General features: G+C 42.0%; 2 protein-coding genes across 2 annotated transcripts in view; one reads left to right on the top strand and one right to left on the bottom strand.

The window, feature by feature from the left end:
• The first annotated feature begins 4,365 nt into the window (after positions 1–4,365).
• LOC117406111 (magnesium transporter NIPA2) lies at positions 4,366–16,951 on the top strand. Its single transcript, XM_034009931.3, has 6 exons — positions 4,366–4,518; positions 8,065–8,301; positions 11,070–11,126; positions 11,826–11,916; positions 12,349–12,509; positions 16,019–16,951. Exons 2-6 carry the CDS (start codon positions 8,163–8,165, stop codon positions 16,660–16,662), a joined length of 1,092 nt encoding a protein of 363 aa, XP_033865822.1. The 5' UTR covers positions 4,366–4,518; positions 8,065–8,162; the 3' UTR covers positions 16,663–16,951.
• A 1,017-nt stretch (positions 16,952–17,968) lies between these two features.
• LOC131737952 (cytoplasmic FMR1-interacting protein 1 homolog) overlaps positions 17,969–24,072 on the bottom strand; it is a 60,018-nt gene continuing 53,914 nt past the window's right edge. Inside the window, exons 26-31 of the mRNA XM_059030357.1 lie at positions 23,035–23,165; positions 20,692–20,764; positions 20,503–20,597; positions 19,856–20,094; positions 19,505–19,652; positions 17,969–18,834 (exon numbers count right to left, since the gene is read on the bottom strand). Coding sequence (XP_058886340.1) covers positions 18,670–18,834; positions 19,505–19,652; positions 19,856–20,094; positions 20,503–20,597; positions 20,692–20,764; positions 23,035–23,165 — 851 coding nt within the window. The 3' untranslated portion in view covers positions 17,969–18,669. The remainder of the gene's footprint in view (positions 18,835–19,504; positions 19,653–19,855; positions 20,095–20,502; positions 20,598–20,691; positions 20,765–23,034; positions 23,166–24,072) is intronic.

Raw genomic sequence — 24,072 nt, 5'->3', positions numbered from 1 at the left:
CATTGCACTGCAAATCAGGGGAAACGGGGGCCAGCCTTCACTGCACTGCAAATCAGGGGAAACGGGGGCCAGCCTTCACTGCACTGCAAATCAGGGGAAACGGAGGCCAGCCTTCACTGCACTGCAAATCAGGGGAAACGGGGGCCAGCCTTCACTGCACTGCAAATCAGGGGAAACGGAGGCCAGCCTTCACTGCACTGCAAATCAGGGGAAACGGGGGCCAGCCTTCACTGCACTGCAAATCAGGGGAAACGGGGGCCAGCCTTCACTGCACTGCAAATCAGGGGAAACGGGGTCCAGCCTTCACTGCACTGCAAATCAGGGGAAACGGGGGCCAGCCTTCACTGCACTGCAAATCAGGGGAAACGGAGGCCAGCCTTCACTGCACTGCAAATCAGGAAACGGAGACCAGCCTTCACTGCACTGCAAATCAGGGGAAACGGAGGCCAGCCTTCACTGCACTGCAAATCAGGGGAAACGGAGGCCAGCCTTCACTGCACTGCAAATCAGGAAATGGGGGCCAGCCTTCACTGCACTGCAAATCAGGGGAAACGGGGGCCAGCCTTCATTGCACTGCAAATCAGGGGAAACGGGGGCCAGCCTTCACTGCACTGCAAATCAGGGGAACGGGGGCCAGCCTTCACTGCACTGCAAATCAGGGGAAACGGAGGCCAGCCTTCACTGCACTGCAAATCAGGGGAAACGGAGGCCAGCCTTCACTGCACTGCAAATCAGGAAACGGAGGCCAGCCTTCACTGCACTGCAAATCAGGGGAAACGGAGGCCAGCCTTCACTGCACTGCAAATCAGGGGAAACGGAGGCCAGCCTTCACTGCACTGCAAATCAGGAAACGGAGGCCAGCCTTCACTGCACTGCAAATCAGGGGAAACGGGGGCCAGCCTTCACTGCACTGCAAATCAGGAAACGGAGGCCAGCCTTCACTGCACTGCAAATCAGGAAACGGAGGCCAGCCTTCACTGCACTGCAAATCAGGGGAAACGGGGGCCAGCCTTCATTGCACTGCAAATCAGGGGAAACGGGGGCCAGCCTTCACTGCACTGCAAATCAGGAAATGGGGGCCAGCCTTCACTGCACTGCAAATCAGGGGAAACGGGGGCCAGCCTTCATTGCACTGCAAATCAGGGGAAACGGGGGCCAGCCTTCACTGCACTGCAAATCAGGGGAAACGGGGGCCAGCCTTCACTGCACTGCAAATCAGGGGAAACGGGGGCCAGCCTTCATTGCACTGCAAATCAGGGGAAACAGGGGCCAGCCTTCATTGCACTGCAAATCAGGGGAAACGGGGGCCAGCCTTCACTGCACTGCAAATCAGGGGAAACGGGGGCCAGCCTTCATTGCACTGCAAATCAGGGGAAACGGGGGCCAGCCTTCATTGCACTGCAAATCAGGGGAAACGGGGGCCAGCCTTCACTGCACTGCAAATCAGGGGAAACGGAGGCCAGCCTTCACTGCACTGCAAATCAGGGGAAACGGGGTCCAGCCTTCACTGCACTGCAAATCAGGGGAAACGGGGGCCAGCCTTCACTGCACTGCAAATCTGGGGAAACGGGGGCCAGCCTTCACTGCACTGCAAATCAGGACCTGGTTAAATAAGTGGGTAGGTTTCAACTAGAGGCGCAGCTCACAGTCACTCTAGTGTTTTAATAGGAGATGGGTCCTGGTTAAATAAGTGGGTAGGTTTCAACTAGAGGAGCAGCACACAGTCACTCTAGTGTTTTAATAGGAGATGGGTCCTGGTTAAATAAGTGGGTAGGTTTCAACTAGAGGAGCAGCACACAGTCACTCTAGTGTTCTGGATACACAGCCTGCTGTTTGTTGAACTGGCTGGCACTGTATTTAACACATGCTTATCTCTGAAACCCACGTATAGCACTGTGGCATGTTATCTAAACTGTACGTACTGTACCATGATGGAAAGCTAAGCAAGGGAAATCTCATTCTTTTTTTCTTACAAGGCACAAAGCAACAGTGCTGTCATATGGGACTACCATTTCATAACTTTGAGGACTGTGACTTTAGACACGATCCAGAACAGCAACCCCCAGTGTATGAGAGTGAGTGGTGTGATCTTGTGTATGCTGCTGTTTTCTTTTAGATAATAAACAGTAATTAAAACCTCATTGTCAACTGCTCGCTATTTACTGCATATCCCTCCAACAGCACAGACTGCCAAGACTGGGAACACATTGAAGAATGCTATACTGGTCTTGGCAGTCACAATAGAACAGATTAAATGAAAAACAGTCATTGTGCATTGGTAATTAAAAGTAGTATAATTGGGGTCCCAGAGCACTGAATGTATTTCTTGTTCAATCTGTCGCATGTGAAGATGGGGTGCTTATCTACTCAGGAATATATTCAGCAAGCAACGGACAGCGCTTTCACCACACCCCATTGATATCATCACCTGTGAATTGCTGATTGCTACCTTATAGATAACCTGAAGGACTTTTGTATGCAATTGATAACACTTGGTACAGCGTTCAATAGTGATATTGTTGTTTATTAAATATACAAGGTGATCTTCGCATTATACTGAAAAAGAGAATACACTCTTTATAATGTAACTGTATTACCAGTTAAAAGAAATTGTAGCAATTGTGCATATTGCATTGATGGGTTGAATATTATGATTATTATTATTATTATTATTATTGCATTTTATTTAGTGAAGTTAATAAGGGGGGCAGGGAATGTGTAAAGCAGATGTGGTCTTGGGGTCTTTTCTTAAAGGCAATAGGTTAATGACACATGTGGGCTCCAGTGAAGTCATGTGATATATTACCAGCTGTGGACAAAGAGGAAGACGTGACTGAGGATAGTGGGTATGCCCTTGTACTTACAGACCCTATTAAATATTTAGTGTAACTTTAAACTTATCTGTAGCGTTCTTGGTCCCATATTATATTATTAATGTGATTGTCTGATTCTCAGAGAAGAATTACCCTTTGAAATGACCACCTCGTTCATAAAGGGGTACACCATACACCTTCAAAGCACCTGCAAACTACAGAACAATATCAAAACAAAGAACATACTGAAGAACATGCACAACTAGCAAACATTATTCAAAAGGAAGAGTGGGTAGAAAGAACATTGTAACCCTACACAATAAATAAGAATCAATATATTGGCACCTGCTCAAGACCAGCCTTGACTTTTTAAACATCACGATCCAGGTTTTTATAAAATGTAGTGTGTGATTCATGAAACGCTTCCATCAATTGCATGTCACTAAATATACCTGAACACTTGCAAGCTACTAAGAAATGGTATGTAATCCTTTCTCATCTGCCTGAAATCAATGCTCTTATATGCTGGCAGTCTAACCCCCCAATCCATATGAATATTATCAGCTCTCGGACTGTCAGAACCAGGCCTGTCAATCTAACCCCCTAATCCATGTGAATATTATCAGCTCTAGGACTGTCAAAGCCAGGCCTGTCAATCCAACCCCCTAATCCATGTGAATATTATCAGCTCTCCGACTGTCAGAACCAGGCCTGTCAATCTAACCCCCTAATCCATGTGAATATTATCAGCACTTGGACTGTCAGAACCAGGCCTGTGTCTCTGTCAGGGTACACGTTTTGGTGCAGACACTCCAAAAAGGCCTTTTTATGCCCTTCAAAATGGTATACATTGCATTTGAATTTCTGGTTGTAGAATACATTAGTTATTGCAGTGTAGGTGTGTATATGTCTGATTTATCTAGGTATATCCAAGTCAGGTAGAGTCACTTGTGATGAAAGTTAAATCACTCTCTTTAACCTTGAGTCCTCTCAACACTACAGCAAACAACTTGAACACATAATGATACAGACAGAGTATGTTTTGCAGTGCCTGGTATTATTACAACAGCATCATGCTGGGGTAGCTCTGTGGTTCTTTTTTTTTTTTTTCTTCAAACAAGGAACTGATACAGGAAACACATTCTTTAGGCAACATTGTTATTAGTCCTCCTGTTAATACAATTCAACACGTAGTAACAAAAAATGTTTTTTTTTACATACATACTATAACAAACTATTATATTATGAAGAAAAGCTGTAGTCTATTGCTAGCATTGATCTTTTTATATAGTTGCAGGACTTGTTGCAAAATGTACACATTTCTTGCAAAGCAGTGCACATGGTGGTCCATAAGATGTGTGCATCCATCATCACATGCAATAAAATATGCTTTCCCCTGTAATATTTGTCACTCGACTGTGGTCTGCATATAGTAGATTCAACCACAGATACTGTATTACATTAACATAGAATAGGTCTGATTCCACCATAGATATTATACTTTCATGGATTCGTTTCGCCCGTTCCCCTCCCCTTGCGACGCTTTATTACGCACGCCCACTCGCGCAGTGACGTCACGGCCTGCTGGCAGCAGATCAGCAGATTGTGGAGCGGATGCTGTCCTTGTGGTAAGAGTGTGAGATGTGGAACAAGCGAAGGTGAAAATTATTGTACAAATCCCAGCTCTTAACTCGACCTTCACCAGGTAAGACATATTTAGTTACTTCGTAAATGTTTTTATTTTATTTTTTAAAGCCGGCGTTTTTTGTTTTACTATTTAGCCGGACTGGCGAGAGGAGAAAGAGGTGGGCAATTATTTTTGAAATGTTTTTTTTTATTTTTTTTAAATGTCCGTTTTCTAGTTCTATTCTGTGTGTGTGTGTCGGTGTGTAGGGAAATTATATTATTGCTCCAAGGTGCAAGGCAGCACATAGCTGTATATAACTATGTGCTTCTGTATATGGAGTTGGCTCACGGGTCATCGACGATTTTAACCAGCATTAATTTCTATCGCAGTGGTTCGTAAATAAAATAATAAGTGTTCTATTTATTTCGGCACAGTCTTTTTTTTTTTTTTTTTATTTGTTTTATTTCCCTGGTGTCGAGAACGAGTTAAGCACAGTGACATGAAGATACGGTGCTGGTTACCCAGGGTGCGCTTCCAGTTTTATTTCCGTGTCACCCACACATAGACTGCAGCAGATTGGGCGCCCCGTATGGCATGATCAGTGTCAGACAGAAAGCAGCTATCAAGTTAATTTTATAGTATACTGGCAATGCAACATAACATGGTGATATTACTGGTGGAGCTACCGTAGTGGCAAGAACACATTTTTCTTGATTGAATTTAACACTGTGACGGGCTGTGCTCGCTGTGTTGTAATGTATTCGTGATGTACGCAGTAACGTGCATAACGCCTTCTTAACGCCCAGTTGTTTTCTTTGGTGTTTCTTGATTACATTTAGTTAAGTGGATTCATGTATCTATACTTAAAGTTACTGCCAATACAAAAGCATATGGTTGCTTTGTTTTATGTCTTTATAAATCTCTTTATCTGAGGACCTGTACCCCGATATAAAGACGTCCTGTCAGTACCGTTTTTTGCCTGCTGTTGGTCTCTCTATAATAATAATAATGCTATGCGTCAGTGAATTACACTAATACTGGCTAGTTTTAAATCTCAGCCTGAACATGGACTGGTAGAATTAGCAGTGCAAAGTTATTGAATGAAACTTTGATTTGCAGAGGCGACAGAGACAGAGAGAGATCCAGAGGACAGACAGGACAGCAGCAGTAATGAACTAGGAAAAAACAGTGGTGCCCTTCAGTGTCAGCATGAGAAACTCAGATTCAGTCTTAGTCCAAGTAATGGAAGCAAAGGGTTATGAAGCAGTTGCAATAACTTGCCAGAACGGTAAGGGATATTTTAGCTTAGCTGTTACACCTAAAGTCACTGCAGCCACAGACACTGTTACTGGTAGAGGGTCAAAGATGAGCTCCCTTAGAAATGATGTATTGTCAAATAAAGCATATCTTTTGTTGTTCCTGTTGAAATTGTTCTGTTATGCGAAAAAGTAAAATGTTGGGTACCATGTTTTACCTTTTGAATGTTTTTGTGTGATTTTGAATAAAGTTTGGGAGGAAAAACAAACAAAACCCGTCACTGCCCATCCATGCCTGCTCTAAATGTGATTGTGTTCATTTCAAGAACGGTTACTGTGGCAACCACAGCAACACGCTCCCTGTCAACCTCAAGAGTGACAGCAGTGTCAGCAGATTCCCATCTACTCACATTGATTTTGTATGAAATGCAACAGATTCCCTGAAATCATGAAACAAAAGGCAAATTATTATTATTATTATTTATTTCTTAGCAGACGCCCTTATCCAGGGCGACTTACAATTGTTACAAGATATCACATTATACATTATTTCACATTATACAGATATCACATTATTTTTACATACAATTACCCATTTATACAGTTGGGTTTTTACTGGTGCAATCTAGGTAAAGTATCTTGCTCAAGGGTACAGCAGCAGTGTCCCCAACCAGGGATTGAACCCACGACCCTCCGGTCAAGAGTCCAGAACCCTAACCACTACTCCACACTGTTGCAAATGGTAACAATTCGGAGTGTAACTTTAAATAAGTACTTTTCTTTCTTTTTGTATCCAGTGTGATGAGAATAAACACATTTAAAATCAATTCTGGCACAAATATTTTTAACCCAATTTTAAAAAAGTGATGACCCAATTACAATAGAGGCCTCATTAGCAGCCTTGACTCACTAAGGGTTTGAGCTTGCTTTACAAACTACAAAACCAAACTCGGGAGCCCGTCTTTTACATACCCCTCCCCACAGAGAGCATCATCAGCCTTTCATGTGCGACAGTGCTTTTGTAAAGACCACGTTGGTTTGTTAACGGGAAGGTTGCACAGCTAATGGTTGCTGTGCTGTGCAAATGTTACTCTGATGACTGATAATGTAAGTAAACGGATAGGGTTTTTTTCCCCCAGTAAATAGTAACACATTTCTGAACCTCTAGATTTTAACAGCCTAAAAACAGGTAACAAATGGAAGTTGTTTAACTTTTTCAATTTCGATTGGCATGGCAGTGAGTAATGGACCAGTGACATAAGCTTGATGGCCCCCGTGGACTGTAGTTCACACTGTGCCACCACCATCACACAGTTCAGGACACTGATCACCATTCCAGGCAGTCTCCCAAAGGATTGTATGGACATGGGAACAACTGCTTCCTCACCCCCGAGGGATGCACTTTACAGGGTTGAAGTGTGTCAGGCAGCAAGTGTAGGGAAGCTGCACCTGTAATGAGTCACACAATAAAAAGTATTTTTCACTGGGTAATCGTGCACACATTGAAGGAGTGCTTTTATCAGCATTGGTTCCTGCTGTACCTCTTTAACATTGATGTGCCCTGCCTTACTGTGCTGTGCATCTTTTTGTTCTTTGTGTGGTCATTCAGGATGTGAAATATTTCAAACACAGCCACAGATAAACTATACTTGTATCTTTTTCGGGAAGGCAGATGGTCTAAATGGAGCTAAATATTTGAGTGAGGTTCCAGTTATTAGCTAGTGATAGTGAGAAAATTGATTCTAAAATAACCTTGTTTATTAGTGCTATTGTTTTTAAATGTCACAGAAAGGTATAGCATGTCAACTAAGTGACATTTACTGTGTCAAGGAAAAGTCAAGCTTGTCAACACTAAATGACTCTTTCTTTCTTAAAACAGTTAACTTTCATAATTCTCTAGACCATTCTAGGACCTTTTTATGATTTAAACAAGATGACATTCCATACTACAGCCATTCAGGGTCTTTGCTTCTCATCTCCGCCTTGGTTCCCATGAGCCCTTCATCAGGTGCAGTCAAGTGAAAGCACAGAAGGAAATCGAGTTGCATGCAGTCTGTCTCTGTGGTGTAGAGGAGTGGTTTTGTGCACAAAGTCTGACACAAAGCTTGGTTGGAGTCCAGCATGATGGTTAATCTCATTTACACAATTACTCACTCTCCCCACCAAAACATGATCTTAGGAAACATTCTCGAAGGATATTGCCCAGATGTGACATTTTCAATAATAAAGCAGTAATTTCTGACAGGCTGCTATTAAAATAGTCTTATCATAGCCAGTAATCTGTCTTTTTATGGTATCAGTACATCCCAGAAGTATTTGTTTTGCTGTTATTTTTTCAGGCTAACGGTGTATTCCTTATGTGTTCCAGGCTCTCTAGTTGCTCTCCCCCCCTGTCTATCTCCAACACAGAAGCTCTTCTGTCGGATCATCAATGTAACGGATTCTAACAGCACTTCAGCATTAAACATGGGCCAGGATCGGGGGAAGTATGACTTCTACATTGGGCTGACGTTGGCCATCAGCTCCAGCATTTTTATTGGAGGCAGCTTCATCTTAAAAAAGAAAGGGCTCCTTCGCTTGGCTAAGAAGGGCTCCATGAGAGCAGGTAACTTGCAAACACTTTAACATGCTACTAGCAGCACTGTACTTGTGCAGCATTCAACACACACAAACAGCATTGAAGAAGGTCCTTATCTTTAATTTACATAAACCACACTGGAGCTGAGTATTGAGTAATACACTAGGTCATCAGTCAAACAAACAGTCTCCCAAGTGCCATACCTGCTCATACTGCAGTTAGGTGTGATTATTATTATCATTGGACTACAGAACGTGTAGCTTTGTAAAGAAACGTGTTCTGATGGGCACATACTTGTAACAAATGAAGAGTGGGTAAACAAGTGTGGCTTATGTCTGTAGTTCAGTTGTATAGCAAAACAAACATTCCTTTCACTGGATGTGCCTGTTTGTGGAGGTTGCTGCACAACTCAGGATCCAGCATAGTTTACCATTAGGGCAGAGCCTACTTTGTAAATGGTGTGTGACTGTAATTATTGACTGAATTAGTGGCCCCAGCATTCCCTTTTTTAGAAGAGGGCTTTGGCACCTCTCATGGGCTTTTGTTAAGTAGCACTGCTTTTGCAATCAATACCTTAAGGGCACTTTGCCAGGAACTTCATTATGTTAGTTTACTGCTAAATGCCTTGCTATTAAAACACAACACTCCCTTGAGATCAGCGGTGCCCTTCAGAAGATGGGTGACTGTGCAAAAAGGATGTGTGTGTGTCTTTTTAAAAGTAAAATGCTGGAGAAGGTGACTCCCCATCCCCCATCCCCCATCCATGTGAACGATGTAATTCATACGATCAAACATGTTTTATTCATCTGTAAAACCTTATAAAGGCAGGATGAACTGAAGGCAAAGACAAGGATGGGGAGGAAGTCTTTTTGAACCTGCTGTACTGGCTTAAATAAGTTTGATTTTTAAAGGTATTGGAAATGATACAGGTACATTTTAAATAGGTGTGATTTATAAAGGTACTGGAAATGATACAGGTACATTTTAAATAGGTGTGATTTTTAAAGGTATTGGAAATGATACAGGTACATTTTAAATAGGTGTGATTTTTAAAGGTATTGGAAATGATACAGATACATTTTAAATAGGTGTGATTTTTAAAGGTATTGGTAATGATACAGATACATTTTAAATAGGTGTGATTTTTAATGTTATTGTAAATGATACAGGTACATTTTAAATAGGTGTGATTTTTAATTTTATTGGTAATGATACAGGTACATTTTAAATAGGTGTGATTTTTAATGTTATTGGAAATGATACAGGTACATTTTAAAGCAAATTCCAAGGAGTCTGCTTACTAATTAAGCATGCTCAATGTTCTCACCTCAGTTTATACATACTCCAGTAAAAAGTAACTTTCAACTCTCCAAGAAAAAGACCTTCAGAGTGAGTGTGTCTTACAGTTTTAGAGGTCAGATAATACATGTGAAGTCTCACCTGGGCTCTTTAAGATCAGGAAGTGTACAATGTTGTTCGGTGTTGTCTGTTTGCCTGCAATAGTTCCGGCTTGTTATTCCCTTGAGCTCTTGTGTTGTGTGCAAAAAACGTCAAGCCCTGAAATGGAATTTTTAAATGTTCTCTCAGCGATTATGAGACTAGGTGGGGATCCTTTTCAATGGACCGTTGCACCTATATGGCAGGCTGCCATTTGTATAATACTAAGTAAACATTTGCGTAATAAAAACTGGAAGGTCTTTGCCTTATCAAGATCATAATACATCAACAGGATGACAGGTGCCGTGCTAAGCCATAGAGCATTAAAACAAACTATAACAACAAGGAATGGAGGCTGGAGCATTAAAACAAACTATAACAACAAGGAATGGAGGCTAGAGCATTAAAACAAACTATAACAGAACAAGGAATGGAGGCTAGAGCATTAAAACAAACTATAACAGAACAAGGAATGGAGGCTAGAGCATTAAAACAAACTATAACAGAACAAGGAATGGAGGCTAGAGCATTAAAACAAACTATAACAACAAGGAATGGAGGCTAGAGCATTAAAACAAACTATAACAACAAGGAATGAAGGCTAGAGCATTAAAACAAACTATAACAACAAGGAATGGAGGCTAGAGCATTAAAACAAACTATAACAACAAGGAATGGAGGCTAGAGCATTAAAACAAACTATAACAACAAGGAATGAAGGCTAGAGCATTAAAACAAACTATAACAACAAGGAATGAAGGCTAGAGCATTAAAACAAACTATAACAACAAGGAATGGAGGCTAGAGCATTAAAACAAACTATAACAACAAGGAATGAAGGCTAGAGCATTAAAACAAACTATAACAGAACAAGGAATGGAGGCTAGAGCATTAAAACAAACTATAACAACAAGGAATGGAGGCTAGAGCATTAAAACAAACTATAACAGAACAAGGAATGGAGGCTAGAGCATTAAAACAAACTATAACAGAACAAGGAATGGAGGCTAGAGCATTAAAACAAACTATAACAGAACAAGGAATTGGGGGCTAGTGATTTAGATGCACCTTCAACAGAAACACCTAACCATGTTTGTGCTTTTTGAGCTGCAGAGCATCCTACTGGTTCAGATAGCGACAACAGGATGCCTACCGTATTCTAGCATGCCTACCGTATTCTAGTGTTTATTACATGTTTTACCTCAGAATCTGTGACTGAGTGTTTGAATTTGAGCTGTTGGTGTTCTAAATAAAATTTAAAGTGTTTTTTTTATTATTTTTTACTTGACTTTTTGTTAATATGCAGTAAAACTTGCACTTGCTTTCTTCTTGTGATTGTTATTGTCTTCATTTCACAGGTCAAGGAGGTCATGCTTATCTTAAAGAATGGCTTTGGTGGGCTGGATTGTTATCAAGTAAGTAATCAAATAGATGCAGGTTAACACATGAAGTACATGTTGTCAAAGACATGACAAGGAAGCCTTGAAAAACTGTGTAATATCGAACTGCCACAAATCTCCAACAAAAGACGAGGGGTCTCTAGGTTGGGAATTGTGCCTACAAGTGAAGACCAAAAATGTATTCATTTCAATTGGGATCTGTTTTTAAATGCGAGGGCCATCTTAAACAACAAACAACCTTTAAATGAGAATGTAAAGATTGTACAAGTAGGTCTGCAATAGGTTCGATACGCAGGGGCAAATCGAAACATTATGGCAGCCCCATTGAAAGGGAAACAGCTTGCATAGTATTAGTGTTATTATCACTTCTGCACAACATTCCCATGTTGCAGACGCAGAGTCTTTTGTTGGAGGTTAATGGCAGTTGAATCTTTAACAGTATTGTTTGCAAGTAATTCTTTATTACTATTTTGTATTCCTTTGTAAACAAAGTTCATCTCTCTTATAATCACAGGTAGAAAGATACAGCGTTGTGTAGATTTCTGCACCAGAACTCAAATTCGAGGTGCATTCATTTTTATTAGCATGGCTGTATATTGCCACAGTGCTTGAATTAGAAAATATCAGATCACATTCTCTTTTTCAGTGCTGTTCACACTTCAGCTTGTCTCCTGTGTAATTTCCTGTGTTAAGTGGTGTTTTTTGTCATTTCAGTGGGTGTTGGGGAAGCAGCTAATTTTGCTGCATATGCTTTTGCACCAGCCACATTAGTTACTCCTCTGGGAGCACTCAGTGTTCTTGTGAGGTAAGTTTGTTATTTTACAGCTTCAGTGGTGTCCTACTTGTTTCCATTCTTCTTGTGTATTATTAGTATAAGACGATTGTTCCTGCCCAACAGCACACGACCAGTAATCCTCGTTTAATGACTTCAGCATTCCCTGTTAAACAGAAGCATATACATTTACTGTCTTTGAATTGCATCCCGTGTATATGCATGATATTTGGGGTATTAATGCACTGGCAGGGACAGAGATGTTCAATATATAGCACTTTTTAGACCAGGACCAGGGTGTGTATCTCAAAACAAGGCTAATGCCTAAAAAGTAAACATTTTCAGCAAATAGCACAGTTTTCATCAGTGTGTGTGTGCAGTTCTTTAGATTAGGGGGCTCCACTTCACAGTTTAAAGGTACACTCTTCATTACAAGCTGTGGTGCTCTTATGGTTTTTTTTTTAGTGCCATTTTGTCTTCATACTTCCTTACTGAGAGACTGAATCTTCATGGCAAGATTGGCTGTTTGCTGAGTGTTCTGGGATCCACTGTAATGGTTATCCATGCTCCTCAAGAGGAAGAGGTGGAACACTTGGAAGAAATGTCAAGTAAACTGCTGGATCCAGGTAAAGGAGAGCACTGTAGAAATCATGCACCATCTTCAGAAATGTAGTCAGCTGCTGCCCCCACTAATCTTATACTTTACTGACAAAGCATTCTCTTGTCATGTTCAACAAGGCCCAGAACAAGTAACAGTTTGTTTTAAATTTAGATTCATTACATGACTGCAAAGTTCAATAAAAACAGTTTCACATCAGTAAATTCACTGATAAGCCAGAAGGGTTTCAATACATACAGAAAACTAACAAACTAATCTGTGTGTTTTCATACTGCAAATACAAGAACCACAGAAACAATCCCAGTGTTAAACCAGTGGACACTACACAAGGCAAACCACAAGCAGCACACCAATGCACAAAGCAGTCAGAATGCTGGAAGCACACAAGATCACAGCACATGTCAAGCAATTCAGAAAAATACAAGCCCCGGAAATCAACTATCCCTATCAATAGAGATACACTGCCACTGCATGCTTTCCACAAATACAAAAACCACAATGCAGTCCACAAAGGAAAAAGAGAAGATCAGACCTGAACATTCTCTTGTTGCGTGTTGCATTCCTCTCCTCAGTGCTTTTTAAAAGCTCTGTGTAAATCCCTGAGAGCACGTGCTTCTCTTGTTGCGTGTTGCATTCCTCTCCTCAGTGCTTTTTTAAAAGCTCTGTGTAAATCCCTGAGAGCACGTGCTTCTCTTCTTGCGTGTTGCATTCCTCTCCTCCGTGCTTTTTAAAAGCTCTCTGTAAATCCCTGAGAGCACGTGCTGCTCTTCTTGCGTGTTGCATTCCTCTCCTCATGGCTTTTTAAAAGCTCTGTGTAAATCCCTGAGAGCACGTGCTTCTCTTCTTGCGTGTTGCATTCCTCTCCTCATGGCTTTTTAAAAGCTCTGTGTAAATCCCCGAGAGCACGTGCTGCTCTTCTTGCGTGTTGCATTCCTCTCCTCAGTGCTTTTTTAAAAGCTCTGTGTAAATCCCCGAGAGCACGTGCTGCTCTTCTTGCGTGTTGCATTCCTCTCCTCAGTGCTTTTTTAAAAGCTCTGTGTAAATCCCTGAGAGCACGTGCTTCTCTTCTTGCGTGTTGCATTCCTCTCCTCAGTGCTTTTTTAAAAGCTCTGTGTAAATCCCTGAGAGCACGTGCTGCTCTTCTTGCGTGTTGCATTCCTCTCCTCAGTGCTTTTTTAAAAGCTCTGTGTAAATCCCCGAGAGCACGTGCTGCTCTTCTTGCTTGTTGCATTCCTCTCCTCAGTGCTTTTTTAAAAGCTCTGTGTAAATCCCTGAGAGCACGTGCTGCTCTTGTTGCGTGTTGCATTCCTCTCCTCAGTGCTTTTTTAAAAGCTCTGTGTAAATCCCCGAGAGCACGTGCTGCTCTTCTTGCGTGTTGCATTCCTCTCCTCAGTGCTTTTTTAAAAGCTCTGTGTAAATCCCTGAGAGCACGTGCTTCTCTTCTTGCGTGTTGCATTCCTCTCCTCAGTGCTTTTTTAAAAGCTCTGTGTAAATCCCTGAGAGCACGTGCTGCTCTTCTTGCGTGTTGCATTCCTCTCCTCAGTGCTTTTTTAAAAGCTCTGTGTAAATCCCCGAGAGCACGTGCTGCTCTTCTTGCTTGTTGCATTCCTCTCCTCAGTGCTTTTTTAAAAGCTCTGTGTAAATCCCTGAGAGCACGTGCTGCTCTTGTTGCGTGTTGCATTCCTCTCCTCAGTGCTTTTTAAAAGCTCTGTGTAAATCCCCGAGAGCACGTGCTTCTCTTGTTGCGTGTTGCATTCCTCTCCTCAGTGCTTTTTAAAAGCTCTGTGTAAATCCCTGAGAGCACGTGCTTCTCTTGTTGCGTGTTGCATTCCTCTCCTCAGTGCTTTTTTAAAAGCTCTGTGTAAATCCCCGAGAGCACGTGCTGCTCTTCTTGCGTGTTGCATTCCTCTCCTCAGTGCTTTTTAAAAGCTCTGTGTAAATCCCTGAGAGCACGTGCTTCTCTTGTTGCGTGTTGCATTCCTCTCCTCAGTGCTTTTTTGAAAGCTCTGTGTAAATCCCCGAGAGCACGTGCTTCTCTTCTTGCGTGTTGCATTCCTCTCCTCAGTGCTTTTTTAAAAGCTCTGTGTAAATCCCTGAGAGCACGTGCTTCTCTTGTTGCGTGTTGCATTCCTCTCCTCAGTGCTTTTTAAAAGCTCTGTGTAAATCCCTGAGAGCACGTGCTTCTCTTGTTGCGTGTTGCATTCCTCTCCTCAGTGCTTTTTTTAAAGCTCTGTGTAAATCCCCGAGAGCACGTGCTGCTCTTCTTGCGTGTTGCATTCCTCTCCTCAGTGCTTTTTAAAAGCTCTGTGTAAATCCCTGAGAGCACGTGCTTCTCTTGTTGCGTGTTGCATTCCTCTCCTCAGTGCTTTTTTGAAAGCTCTGTGTAAATCCCCGAGAGCACGTGCTTCTCTTCTTGCGTGTTGCATTCCTCTCCTCAGTGCTTTTTTAAAAGCTCTGTGTAAATCCCTGAGAGCACGTGCTTCTCTTCTTGCATGTTGCATTCCTCTCCTCAGTGCTTTTTTAAAAGCTCTGTGTAAATCCCTGAGAGCACGTGCTGCTCTTGTTGCGTGTTGCATTCCTCTCCTCAGTGCTTTTTTAAAAGCTCTGTGTAAATCCCTGAGAGCACGTGCTTCTCTTCTTGCGTGTTGCATTCCTCTCCTCAGTGCTTTTTTAAAAGCTCTGTGTAAATCCCTGAGAGCACGTGCTTCTCTTCTTGCGTGTTGCATTCCTCTCCTCGGTGCTTTTTTAAAAGCTCTGTGTAAATCCCCGAGAGCACGTGCTGCTCTTCTTGCGTGTTGCATTCCTCTCCTCGGTGCTTTTTTAAAAGCTCTGTGTAAATCCCTGAGAGCACGTGCTTCTCTTGTTGCGTGTTGCATTCCTCTCCTCAGTGCTTTTTTAAAAGCTCTGTGTAAATCCCCGAGAGCACGTGCTGCTCTTCTTGCTTGTATTTTTTTTTGTATTGTACTTTTTTCCCCGATGGTTCATAACTGAAATAATAGCAGCAAAGGGTAAGTTGTTGTTCACGGCACTGGGTGTTGCCATCTTTTGAACCTTGATCCAGGATGTCTAGCCTACTTGCAGGGCTCGAACCCATGTTTTATATGTGGACCAATTACAAGTCCTTTTCTCAGGACAAAAAAACAAGATTGACAGGTGGGATTTAAGGGGACACCTACCATTACAGACAGTCACTTCCACATCCAAGTAGAGTGTTTAGTTACAAATGTGATGTAGTAAAAACAAAACTTTAAGAAAATCCAGTGTTGCACCCCATGTTTATATAGTGTTTCTAGCACAGAATCTAGCATAATGTAGCATCTGTTGGTAGTTGGTGCTGCCACAGTAAACACTATTAAAACACACACATTATATATATATATATATATATATATATATATATATATATATATATATATATATATATATATAAATAAAATTGTGTTTGTGTGTATTTTAGGTGTTGAATGTGTAATGCATGCAGTTCTTTTAAATAGTGTATTTTTGTTTCGTTCACAGGTTTTTTGGTGTTTGCCACCTTAGTTGTCATTGTGGCACTGATCCTCATTTTTATAGTGGGACCTCGTCACGGACAAACCAATATCCTGGTTTATATAACCATCTGCTCTGTGATCGGAGCGCTCTCTGTGTCCTGTGTGAAGGGACTAGGCATCACTATAAAGGGACTGTTTGCAGGGGAACATGTGTTCAGGCATCCATTGTCATGGATCTTAATAGTGAGCCTTATAACTTGCGTAAGCACTCAGATCAACTACCTGAACAAGGCTTTGGATATCTTCAACACTTCACTGGTGACTCCTATTTACTACGTGTTCTTCACAACCTCAGTGTTGTCGTGCTCGGCCATTCTCTTTAAAGAGTGGCAACACATGGGCACTGATGACATCATTGGCACTTTCAGCGGTTTCCTTACTATAATTGTGGGCATCTTTTTGCTTCATGCTTTTAAAGATGTCAACTTGACCCTAGCTAATCTCCATGTGTCTGTACGGAAAGATGAGCGAGCCGCTGCCAATGGAGTGGCGTCCCACAGCACATATGAAATGTTTGAGAATGAAATAACGAAGCAGACACAGGATGGCAGTTTTGATCTGCACTCTGACAATGTCTCAAGAAGAAACGGCACTGTGGCAGTATTATAAAGCAATACAAGTCTCCTACCCAGTGTAATGTTGCCAAGAACAACTAGCATCTCAAGTTTCCTGAAATGGAGGCTTTACATTCGTTTGAAACAAAGACAATCCGTTTCTTCTTTGTATTGTCATTATGTGTGAATGGGATGGACCAATCATTTGTAATGACATGTATTTGCCTTATCTGTCATGTGGTTTGTCTTCTTTTTTTTAACTTAAATACTGCTTGATGGTTAAGTTTAATCATACTACCATGAAACATTGTAAATATACTTTAATTTGTTTTGTATTCTTTCTGTCGAGTGGTATCTACATGCACTGCAACTGGATCAAAGATCGTTTACTTAAGGGTCTGCTTTAACTTTATAATAAATCCACTACTTTACAGGAACATGATTTTAATAGTATGGAATGTACAGAAAGGTCTGTGTGACAACAGTACATTCAATATTTAAAAAGGTTTTATCAATATATGAAAGTAAATATTTAATGGAGTATTTTCTTAATGTTATAATTACTAGTTTCTTTAGATTTGTTTTCTCGTGTGAACCATGGACTGACAGTTTTGTTTAATTTATAGGCTAGTGTATTGCTGGGCTCAGCATTTTAATGTGGCTTTAGGTGATGTAAACAGTAAGACCCCAACAGGACGGGTGGTTTTGGGCGTAATGAGGCCTTACAGCCCCTGGAAGGTCTGGCATTTCCAAATGCCATCCATCCTGGAGGGTCTTATTGCACTTAGAAAATAGGCAATTGTTACCAAAAAAAAACAAGAAGTTTTGTGGTTTAAAACTTGAACAGAAAAGTGTTATTTTTTTTATAATCCTGATGACTATTTTGCTCAAGGATATCTGTCCAGGTGAAAAGGCACATGCTGGTACTTTTTATTTCCTGGTCATCGATTGAAAGTTAATGCACCTGCCAAGGGTACTAGCCAATGAGAAAGCCCATTTTCAATGTGATTTTAAAGCACTTCACTCAGTTGCTCAAAACTCTTCCAGTGGGATCTGCAGATACTTGGTGCTTTATTTCAAGTCAATCATGTTTAATGAATGGCAGTGATGTGGGTTTGAACGTGGAGGTCCAGGATGCTATCCCATGCACAGCACTGACTTCGTGCCTGCAGTTTTTGCAGTAAATGACATTGTACTGTGAGTTCTTGCTGTTTGTGTCACTTCTGAACCTTAAATAGAACCACGTTTAACAAGAAGTGGGGTGAAACTACTGTACATTACTTTCAGAGGCCACAATGAGTAATTCTGATACATAGCCAGTGTGTTTGTAATATTGCAGTGAATCAAAACAAAAAAGGAAGCAAGATTCACTGTTTTTAATGAAATCAAATGCAGTTATAAGATGTCAAATACAAAAAAGTCATAGGCAATAAATGGTTAACATACAATTGAAAAAGTATAATTGGTTAAACTCCATAATTCTGATTGGTAAATGATCAATAAGGTTTTTAAATAATTCAAGCATGCAATTTATCATTACGAAAACAAAGTATTTCCTGCAGACCAACCCACATTTTTTTTAAAGTTATTTTCAGCTGATTAAATACATTTTTAGCAACCACTGCATTCTCTTACCCAGTCACAAGTTCAAATACAAGGTATAAAACATACAAAAATAACTATGGTAGTACAGTAAAAAAAAAAAAAAAAACCCAACACACTACCAATTTAAGGCTTAAACAACAAATTATGGGGACATTTAGAGTTAATATGATTTTGAAAACATTTAATAAGGCACAAGCGTGTACAGGACGTTGGAAAGATCTGATTGATGTCAAGGACAGTTAATTTGTTTTTCCATCTCATAAGGAGGGAGGCACAGTGTCTATATTCCATTTAATAAAGATCTGATTGCTGTCAAGGACAGTTAATTTGTTTTTCCATCTCATAAGGAGGGAGGCACAGTGTCTATATTCCATTTAATAAAGATCTGATTGCTGTCAAGGACAGTTAATTTGTTTTTCCATCTCATAAGGAGGGAGGCACAGTGTCTATATTCCATTTAATTGCTAGCCAGTGACTGATGGATCGGTGGCTGGAAACAGCGGACATGCTCCACCGGCATGCTCTCTCCATCCCCAGACTTCAGGTACTTGCCTAGTACGGCAAAGATCTCGTCATTGATCACCTGGAACTTCCGGATCCTGTCCACCATCTTCTTCAGAGGCTAGAAAGTCCAAATGAACAAAAGGCAGCAGCTGTTAGTTGAGCAGGTGAAAACGACTTGCAGCATGCTCACATGATTAACAGCACTCCACTGAGCAGGGGACTGAACACAACCTTCTGCTGTTCAATTAGAATGGGTTGTGTTGATGGTGAGATCAGCAAAAAGCTCTTAACAAAAGGGGACCTGCTACAAAGACAAACAACTAGGGGACTCTGCAGTTTAGTATGCTTTCAACCCACGCCAAATAGCCTTTCTATTAAAAATAAAACTGATGGATTGATTCATCCTGTTAAGTTGTTATTTTTTGTAATGTGTACGCTTACCACTTAAAGCATTTAAAAAATCTGTCATCAAAATGCTGGGGACAAGAAAATACATATTTTCTTTTAAAGCACCCTACACTTACCTTTGATCCACTTTGAGTCGGTTATGCTGTACTTGCACCTGTGTAACTCTGTCCAAAGTTCAATGTGCAACCAATAGAGCCTCCCAGCACCAACTTTTATCAAACAAATCGATCAGCAGAGTACTGCGTCACACCAGAACTAAATCGCCACTGGGGCAAAACATAACACCTGCATCTACTGTCAAGTGCAGCGCTGAATACAGGAGCCAGCCGCCCGCCCCATGTGCAGAGATTAAGAAACATGCTGCGGTACAGAACACACACCACACTCTTGATGACCTCGTCCTTGCCGTCGTGCTTCTGAACCTTCAGCAGGTGGTAGCAGAAGTCCAGCACGTCAAAGCGCCTCTGCTGCCCCAGCAGGGCAATGATCATACAGCCGGCCCAGTGCAGTCCATCTCCGAAGCATTGCCTGGAGAGAAGGGAGCGCATTCAGATGGAGCAGCATCCCCCCCACCCACATCATTATATGCTATCAACGTTACTTAAACACAGTGTTTTAGAAATACAGCTTGTATTATTGTATTGCTTTCTTATTATCGGGCAGGAGAGAGACAAGGGCTGGAAAAGTAGTCTAGCCATTCCAGCTTTCAGTATGACGTGTAGAGCACTTACTCCACTGTGAACTCGTGGGCCCCCACGGGGATGCAGTACACAAACTGCATGGCGCTCCACAGCCGGTGGAACTCCACGCACTCGTCCACGTGCATCACGCCATTGCTGGGCAGGGGGCCGCGCCAGATATCATCATCCAGGAAGTTTCGCACTCTGGTCAAGATCACCTCAAACATGGACAGACCACAGCACAGCCTCTCTTTGGTCAGCAGGTCTCCCTCCCTTGCGATAGCAATTTGCTGTGTCAGAATAAACAGCAAGAACGGTTTTAGCTACAGAAAGAGCTTCATACACTAATGTCATGATATCAACTTACAGAATGCATGTGCATGAGTGTATGTTCTGATCTGCAATGAAAATGTTCTATTATACAGACAGATTATACAGACAGATTATGTCAGAAGTAAAAACACTTGTCTAAGTTTAGTAATTAGGGAAGCACATATGGACATAGGGAGTCCTTCAGATCCATAATCTTTTGGAGATAACCTAAGGGTTCAAAGCATTTAAATGCACTGTTAAATGCTGGAGACACCATGCAGATGTTTTGCTGTTGAAGGGAAGTAGGGTTAATATGACTGGGAGAAAGCTGTGGCTCTTATATTAATACATGACGATGAAGCTCAAGCTGCATTAGTGAAACAAACCTGTGGGGTGCCCAGACGCTCGATCAGGGGCACCAGATGAAGCGGTGTGTATTTTGCTTCCAGGCGTTTCATTTTGGCATCAAGGCGTTCACCTTCTGCACAGGAGGAGGAGAAACACACATTGAGGTACAGTGAGGCAGAGCTACAACTATCTGTGTGAGTGACAGAGACCTGCAGGCCAGCCCTTACCTTTCACATGGATCCTGGGCAGGATGTTCTGGAACGGGGCTGCGTGGAGCAGGTCACACACCTCCTCCTGGGACTGGAAACAAGGAAACAAAATGAGACGCACAGTGTTTTATTAAAGTTCTTTACTGACACAGCTGGGCACACTGATCACAGGATTTATTAGAGTTTTTTTGTTGTGAGGAAAACAAAACTGTTAAACTGCATTTAATTTCATTTATGGTACCGTTTTAAAGACTTTAAAACCATGAGTATTGTATTATGGTGCTGTATCCTTGTATTATTCACCAGATCGAGGTGTAGAGTTTGAACATTTTCAGAGTTACAGACATTTCAGACTTCCGAACAGCCTCTATTCCCAAGGTGTGCATAACTCTGAGGTCCTGTATTACAGCTGTGTAGTGCTACCACTTCTCAACACAAGAGGGCACCTGCACTGTGCTTTCCCTTGCAACACACATACACTGTTTCTTGCCAGAATGACACTTTTTTTATTTTTTTTAATGAAATTTCCTGTAACAATTACTATGAAGAAATAGTTTTGTGTATGGGGTACGCACCGCATGGGGGTACGCACCGCATGGGGGTACGCACAGTGTGCGGGTACGCACCGCATGGGGGTACACACCGTATGGGGTACGCACAGTGTGCGGGTACGCACCGCATGGGGGTACACACCGTATGGGGTACGCACAGTGTGCGGGTACACACCGCATGGGGGTACACACCGTATGGGGGTACGCACCGCATGGGGGTACGCACCGCATGGGGGTACGCACCGCATGGGGGTACACACCGTATGGGGTACGCACAGTGTGCGGGTACGCACCGCATGGGGTACGCACAGTGTGCGGGTACGCACCGCATGGGGGTACGCACCGCATGGGGGTACGCACAGTGTGCGGGTACGCACCGTATGGGGTACGCACAGTGTGCGGGTACGCACCGCATGGGGGTACACACCGTATGGGGGTACGCACCGCATGGGGGTACACACCGTATGGGGGTACGCACCGCATGGGGGTACGCACCGTATGGCTCCATATCCCCATCACCAGGGATATGCGTCCACTCTGGGATAATAAAGGGCAGGAAATTGGATTTGAAAACTCTTAAGAAAGGAAATTGTTTCTATCAGTTATAAGAGTTTATATAAATCAGAGTTTAGATCATCAGAAAGTCATCTTTCTTCCAGGTTTTTATTGCCATTTATTTTGCCTCAGGACTGCTGAGAATGTTTTCTTTCATCTCAAAGAGATGAAGAGAGAAGAGAAAAAAATAACCTTTGATCTTTTCAAGAGGTTTGCAGAATTCAAACTCATTGTGAAGAGTGAATCTCAGAAAAATAACTCTCAGCTCCTGTGCTGTTGCAAACCATTATTATTATATTGTCATCTTTTCAGAAACGCAGTAATACACACTGACACACACACACTGACACACACACACACTGACACACTCACACACTCACACACTGACAAACACACATACACTGACACACACACACATACACTGACAAACACACATACACTGACACACTCACACACTGACAAACACACATACACTGACAAACACACTCACACACTGACAAACACACACACACTGACAAACACACATACACTGACAAACTCACACACTGACAAACACACATACACTGACACACTCACACACTGACAAACACACATACACTGACAAACACACACATACACTGACACACTCACACACTGACAAACACACATACACTGACAAACACACTCACATACACTGACACACACAATTCATATGCAAGAAACCCCTGGACTTGTTCCACTTTCAGCTCCACAGGCTGTCATCTGGTGGATGAGGTTCATTCCATTAACCAGGGATTCTATCAAACTGTCTTCATTGTATTTTGATTCCCTGTCGGTTTCCATGAAGCACCCATTGCCGTGTAATATGTAGTTCCCTGTGAAAATACCCGTTTCTGAAAGAATAGTGTAAATATACTTGTTATTTTAGCACTTAAATATATACAGCAATGTTTTACTGAGTGATCTGAAACGGATCCGTCTGGTTTCTGTTAAGCTTTTCAAACTGGATCTGCTACAGACATGCTTGCAATTGTTAAATCTGCAGTGAACGGGCAGGATTGCAGGGTTTCATTTCACTTTTGGTGACGTGTCGTAATTTGTCGTGTGTCTTATATTAGCTGTTACGTCTATATGGTTTCTCGGCGGGGTCACCATTGTAAAGGAGGACTTGTTCTCAAATGGTTTCTCACCTGCTTCAGTGAAAGGGATTGATTGTTTGATTGATTGATTGATTGATTGATTGATTGATTGATTGATTGACTGATTGATTACATACCAGGCACTGCTCCATGAGGAGGCAGAACAGCATGGCATTGCCCACTTCTCGGAGGTTCTGGAAGCACACAGTCTTCAGCTCTGCATACTCCACTATGTCCTTCAGCTGGTGATGGAAGAACTCCAGGATGCCTGCATGGAAACAGACACACGTGGACAACATCAGGTACACTTCAGTGTGGGAGCTTTAGCGTCTAGACACAACCAAAACACTGGCGGCACATACAGCACCAATGCAGGCTTTTTGTAGTTTTCAAGCAAATACTAAATGTATTCAGTTGGAATTATAGCAGAGATGCATCAGTCCAATTGATGTAAACAATCAAAATGCTGCTGTGTACGGAACATCATTTCAAAATGAAAACAATAAATGAACACCTAGGAATAACCCTGGAAGGAGCTTGTATAACAAAACCCCACATTAGTTAAATAACAAGGAACTGCTTTGTTTGCAACGAGACGTGAAAAAGCTTTCCTGCTACCCATTTTAATAAGCTGCATTCAAAGTCTGACCTTGTCCCTTAAAAGCTGGAACAAAGTTCTGCATTATTCATCAGAGCGCCAAATCTCCTCTCGTTTCTCAAAGATGAGTTTGAAGCCAATCATCTCTGACTGTAATGATGAGAACGAAGTGGAACTGAAGCAGACGGGAGCGTGGGACCAGCAGAGCGGAGACAGGCTCATCATGAGAGTATAACCATTACCTTCAGTGTCCTTTACAGGGGGAGCCTTGTAAATTAAACATGAAGTAAAAACCACTTCATCTCAGGACAGTGAAGCTTGCCGTTCAGGTCTCCCGTCGGAAAAGAAGCAACAGTCATAACTCGCACGGGGTAAACTTAAGCAAATTCGAATAATGAATTCAAAACGCGATTCCTGGCATGAAGGCATCATTTACTGTACTGTACTATACTATACTAGCCCTTTCAGCTCTCATACACCAAGACGTTTCTTCCTCCTTTTCTCACACACAGAAGCTGTAAACCTCTGTAAACCCAATTATCGGCATGTGCACAAGCTACCCTGCAGCGTCTGCACT

The sequence above is a fragment of the Acipenser ruthenus genome, chromosome 9, assembly GCF_902713425.1.
Source record: "Acipenser ruthenus chromosome 9, fAciRut3.2 maternal haplotype, whole genome shotgun sequence".
In the NCBI taxonomy this organism is placed as follows: Eukaryota; Metazoa; Chordata; class Actinopteri; order Acipenseriformes; family Acipenseridae; genus Acipenser; species Acipenser ruthenus.
The sequence above is the reverse complement of the archived record's forward strand: the minus strand, read 5'-3'. Positions and strand labels throughout refer to the sequence as shown.

Coding starts and splice junctions, on each gene's coding strand:
- LOC117406111 (XM_034009931.3), top strand. CDS start 8,163: ATGGGCCAGGATCGGGGGAAGTATGACTTCTACATTGGGCTGACGTTG. Junction 8,302..11,069: donor GAAGGGCTCCATGAGAGCAG/GTAACTTGCAAA, acceptor TTCATTTCACAG/GTCAAGGAGGTCATGCTTAT. Junction 11,127..11,825: donor GTGGGCTGGATTGTTATCAA/GTAAGTAATCAA, acceptor TTGTCATTTCAG/TGGGTGTTGGGGAAGCAGCT.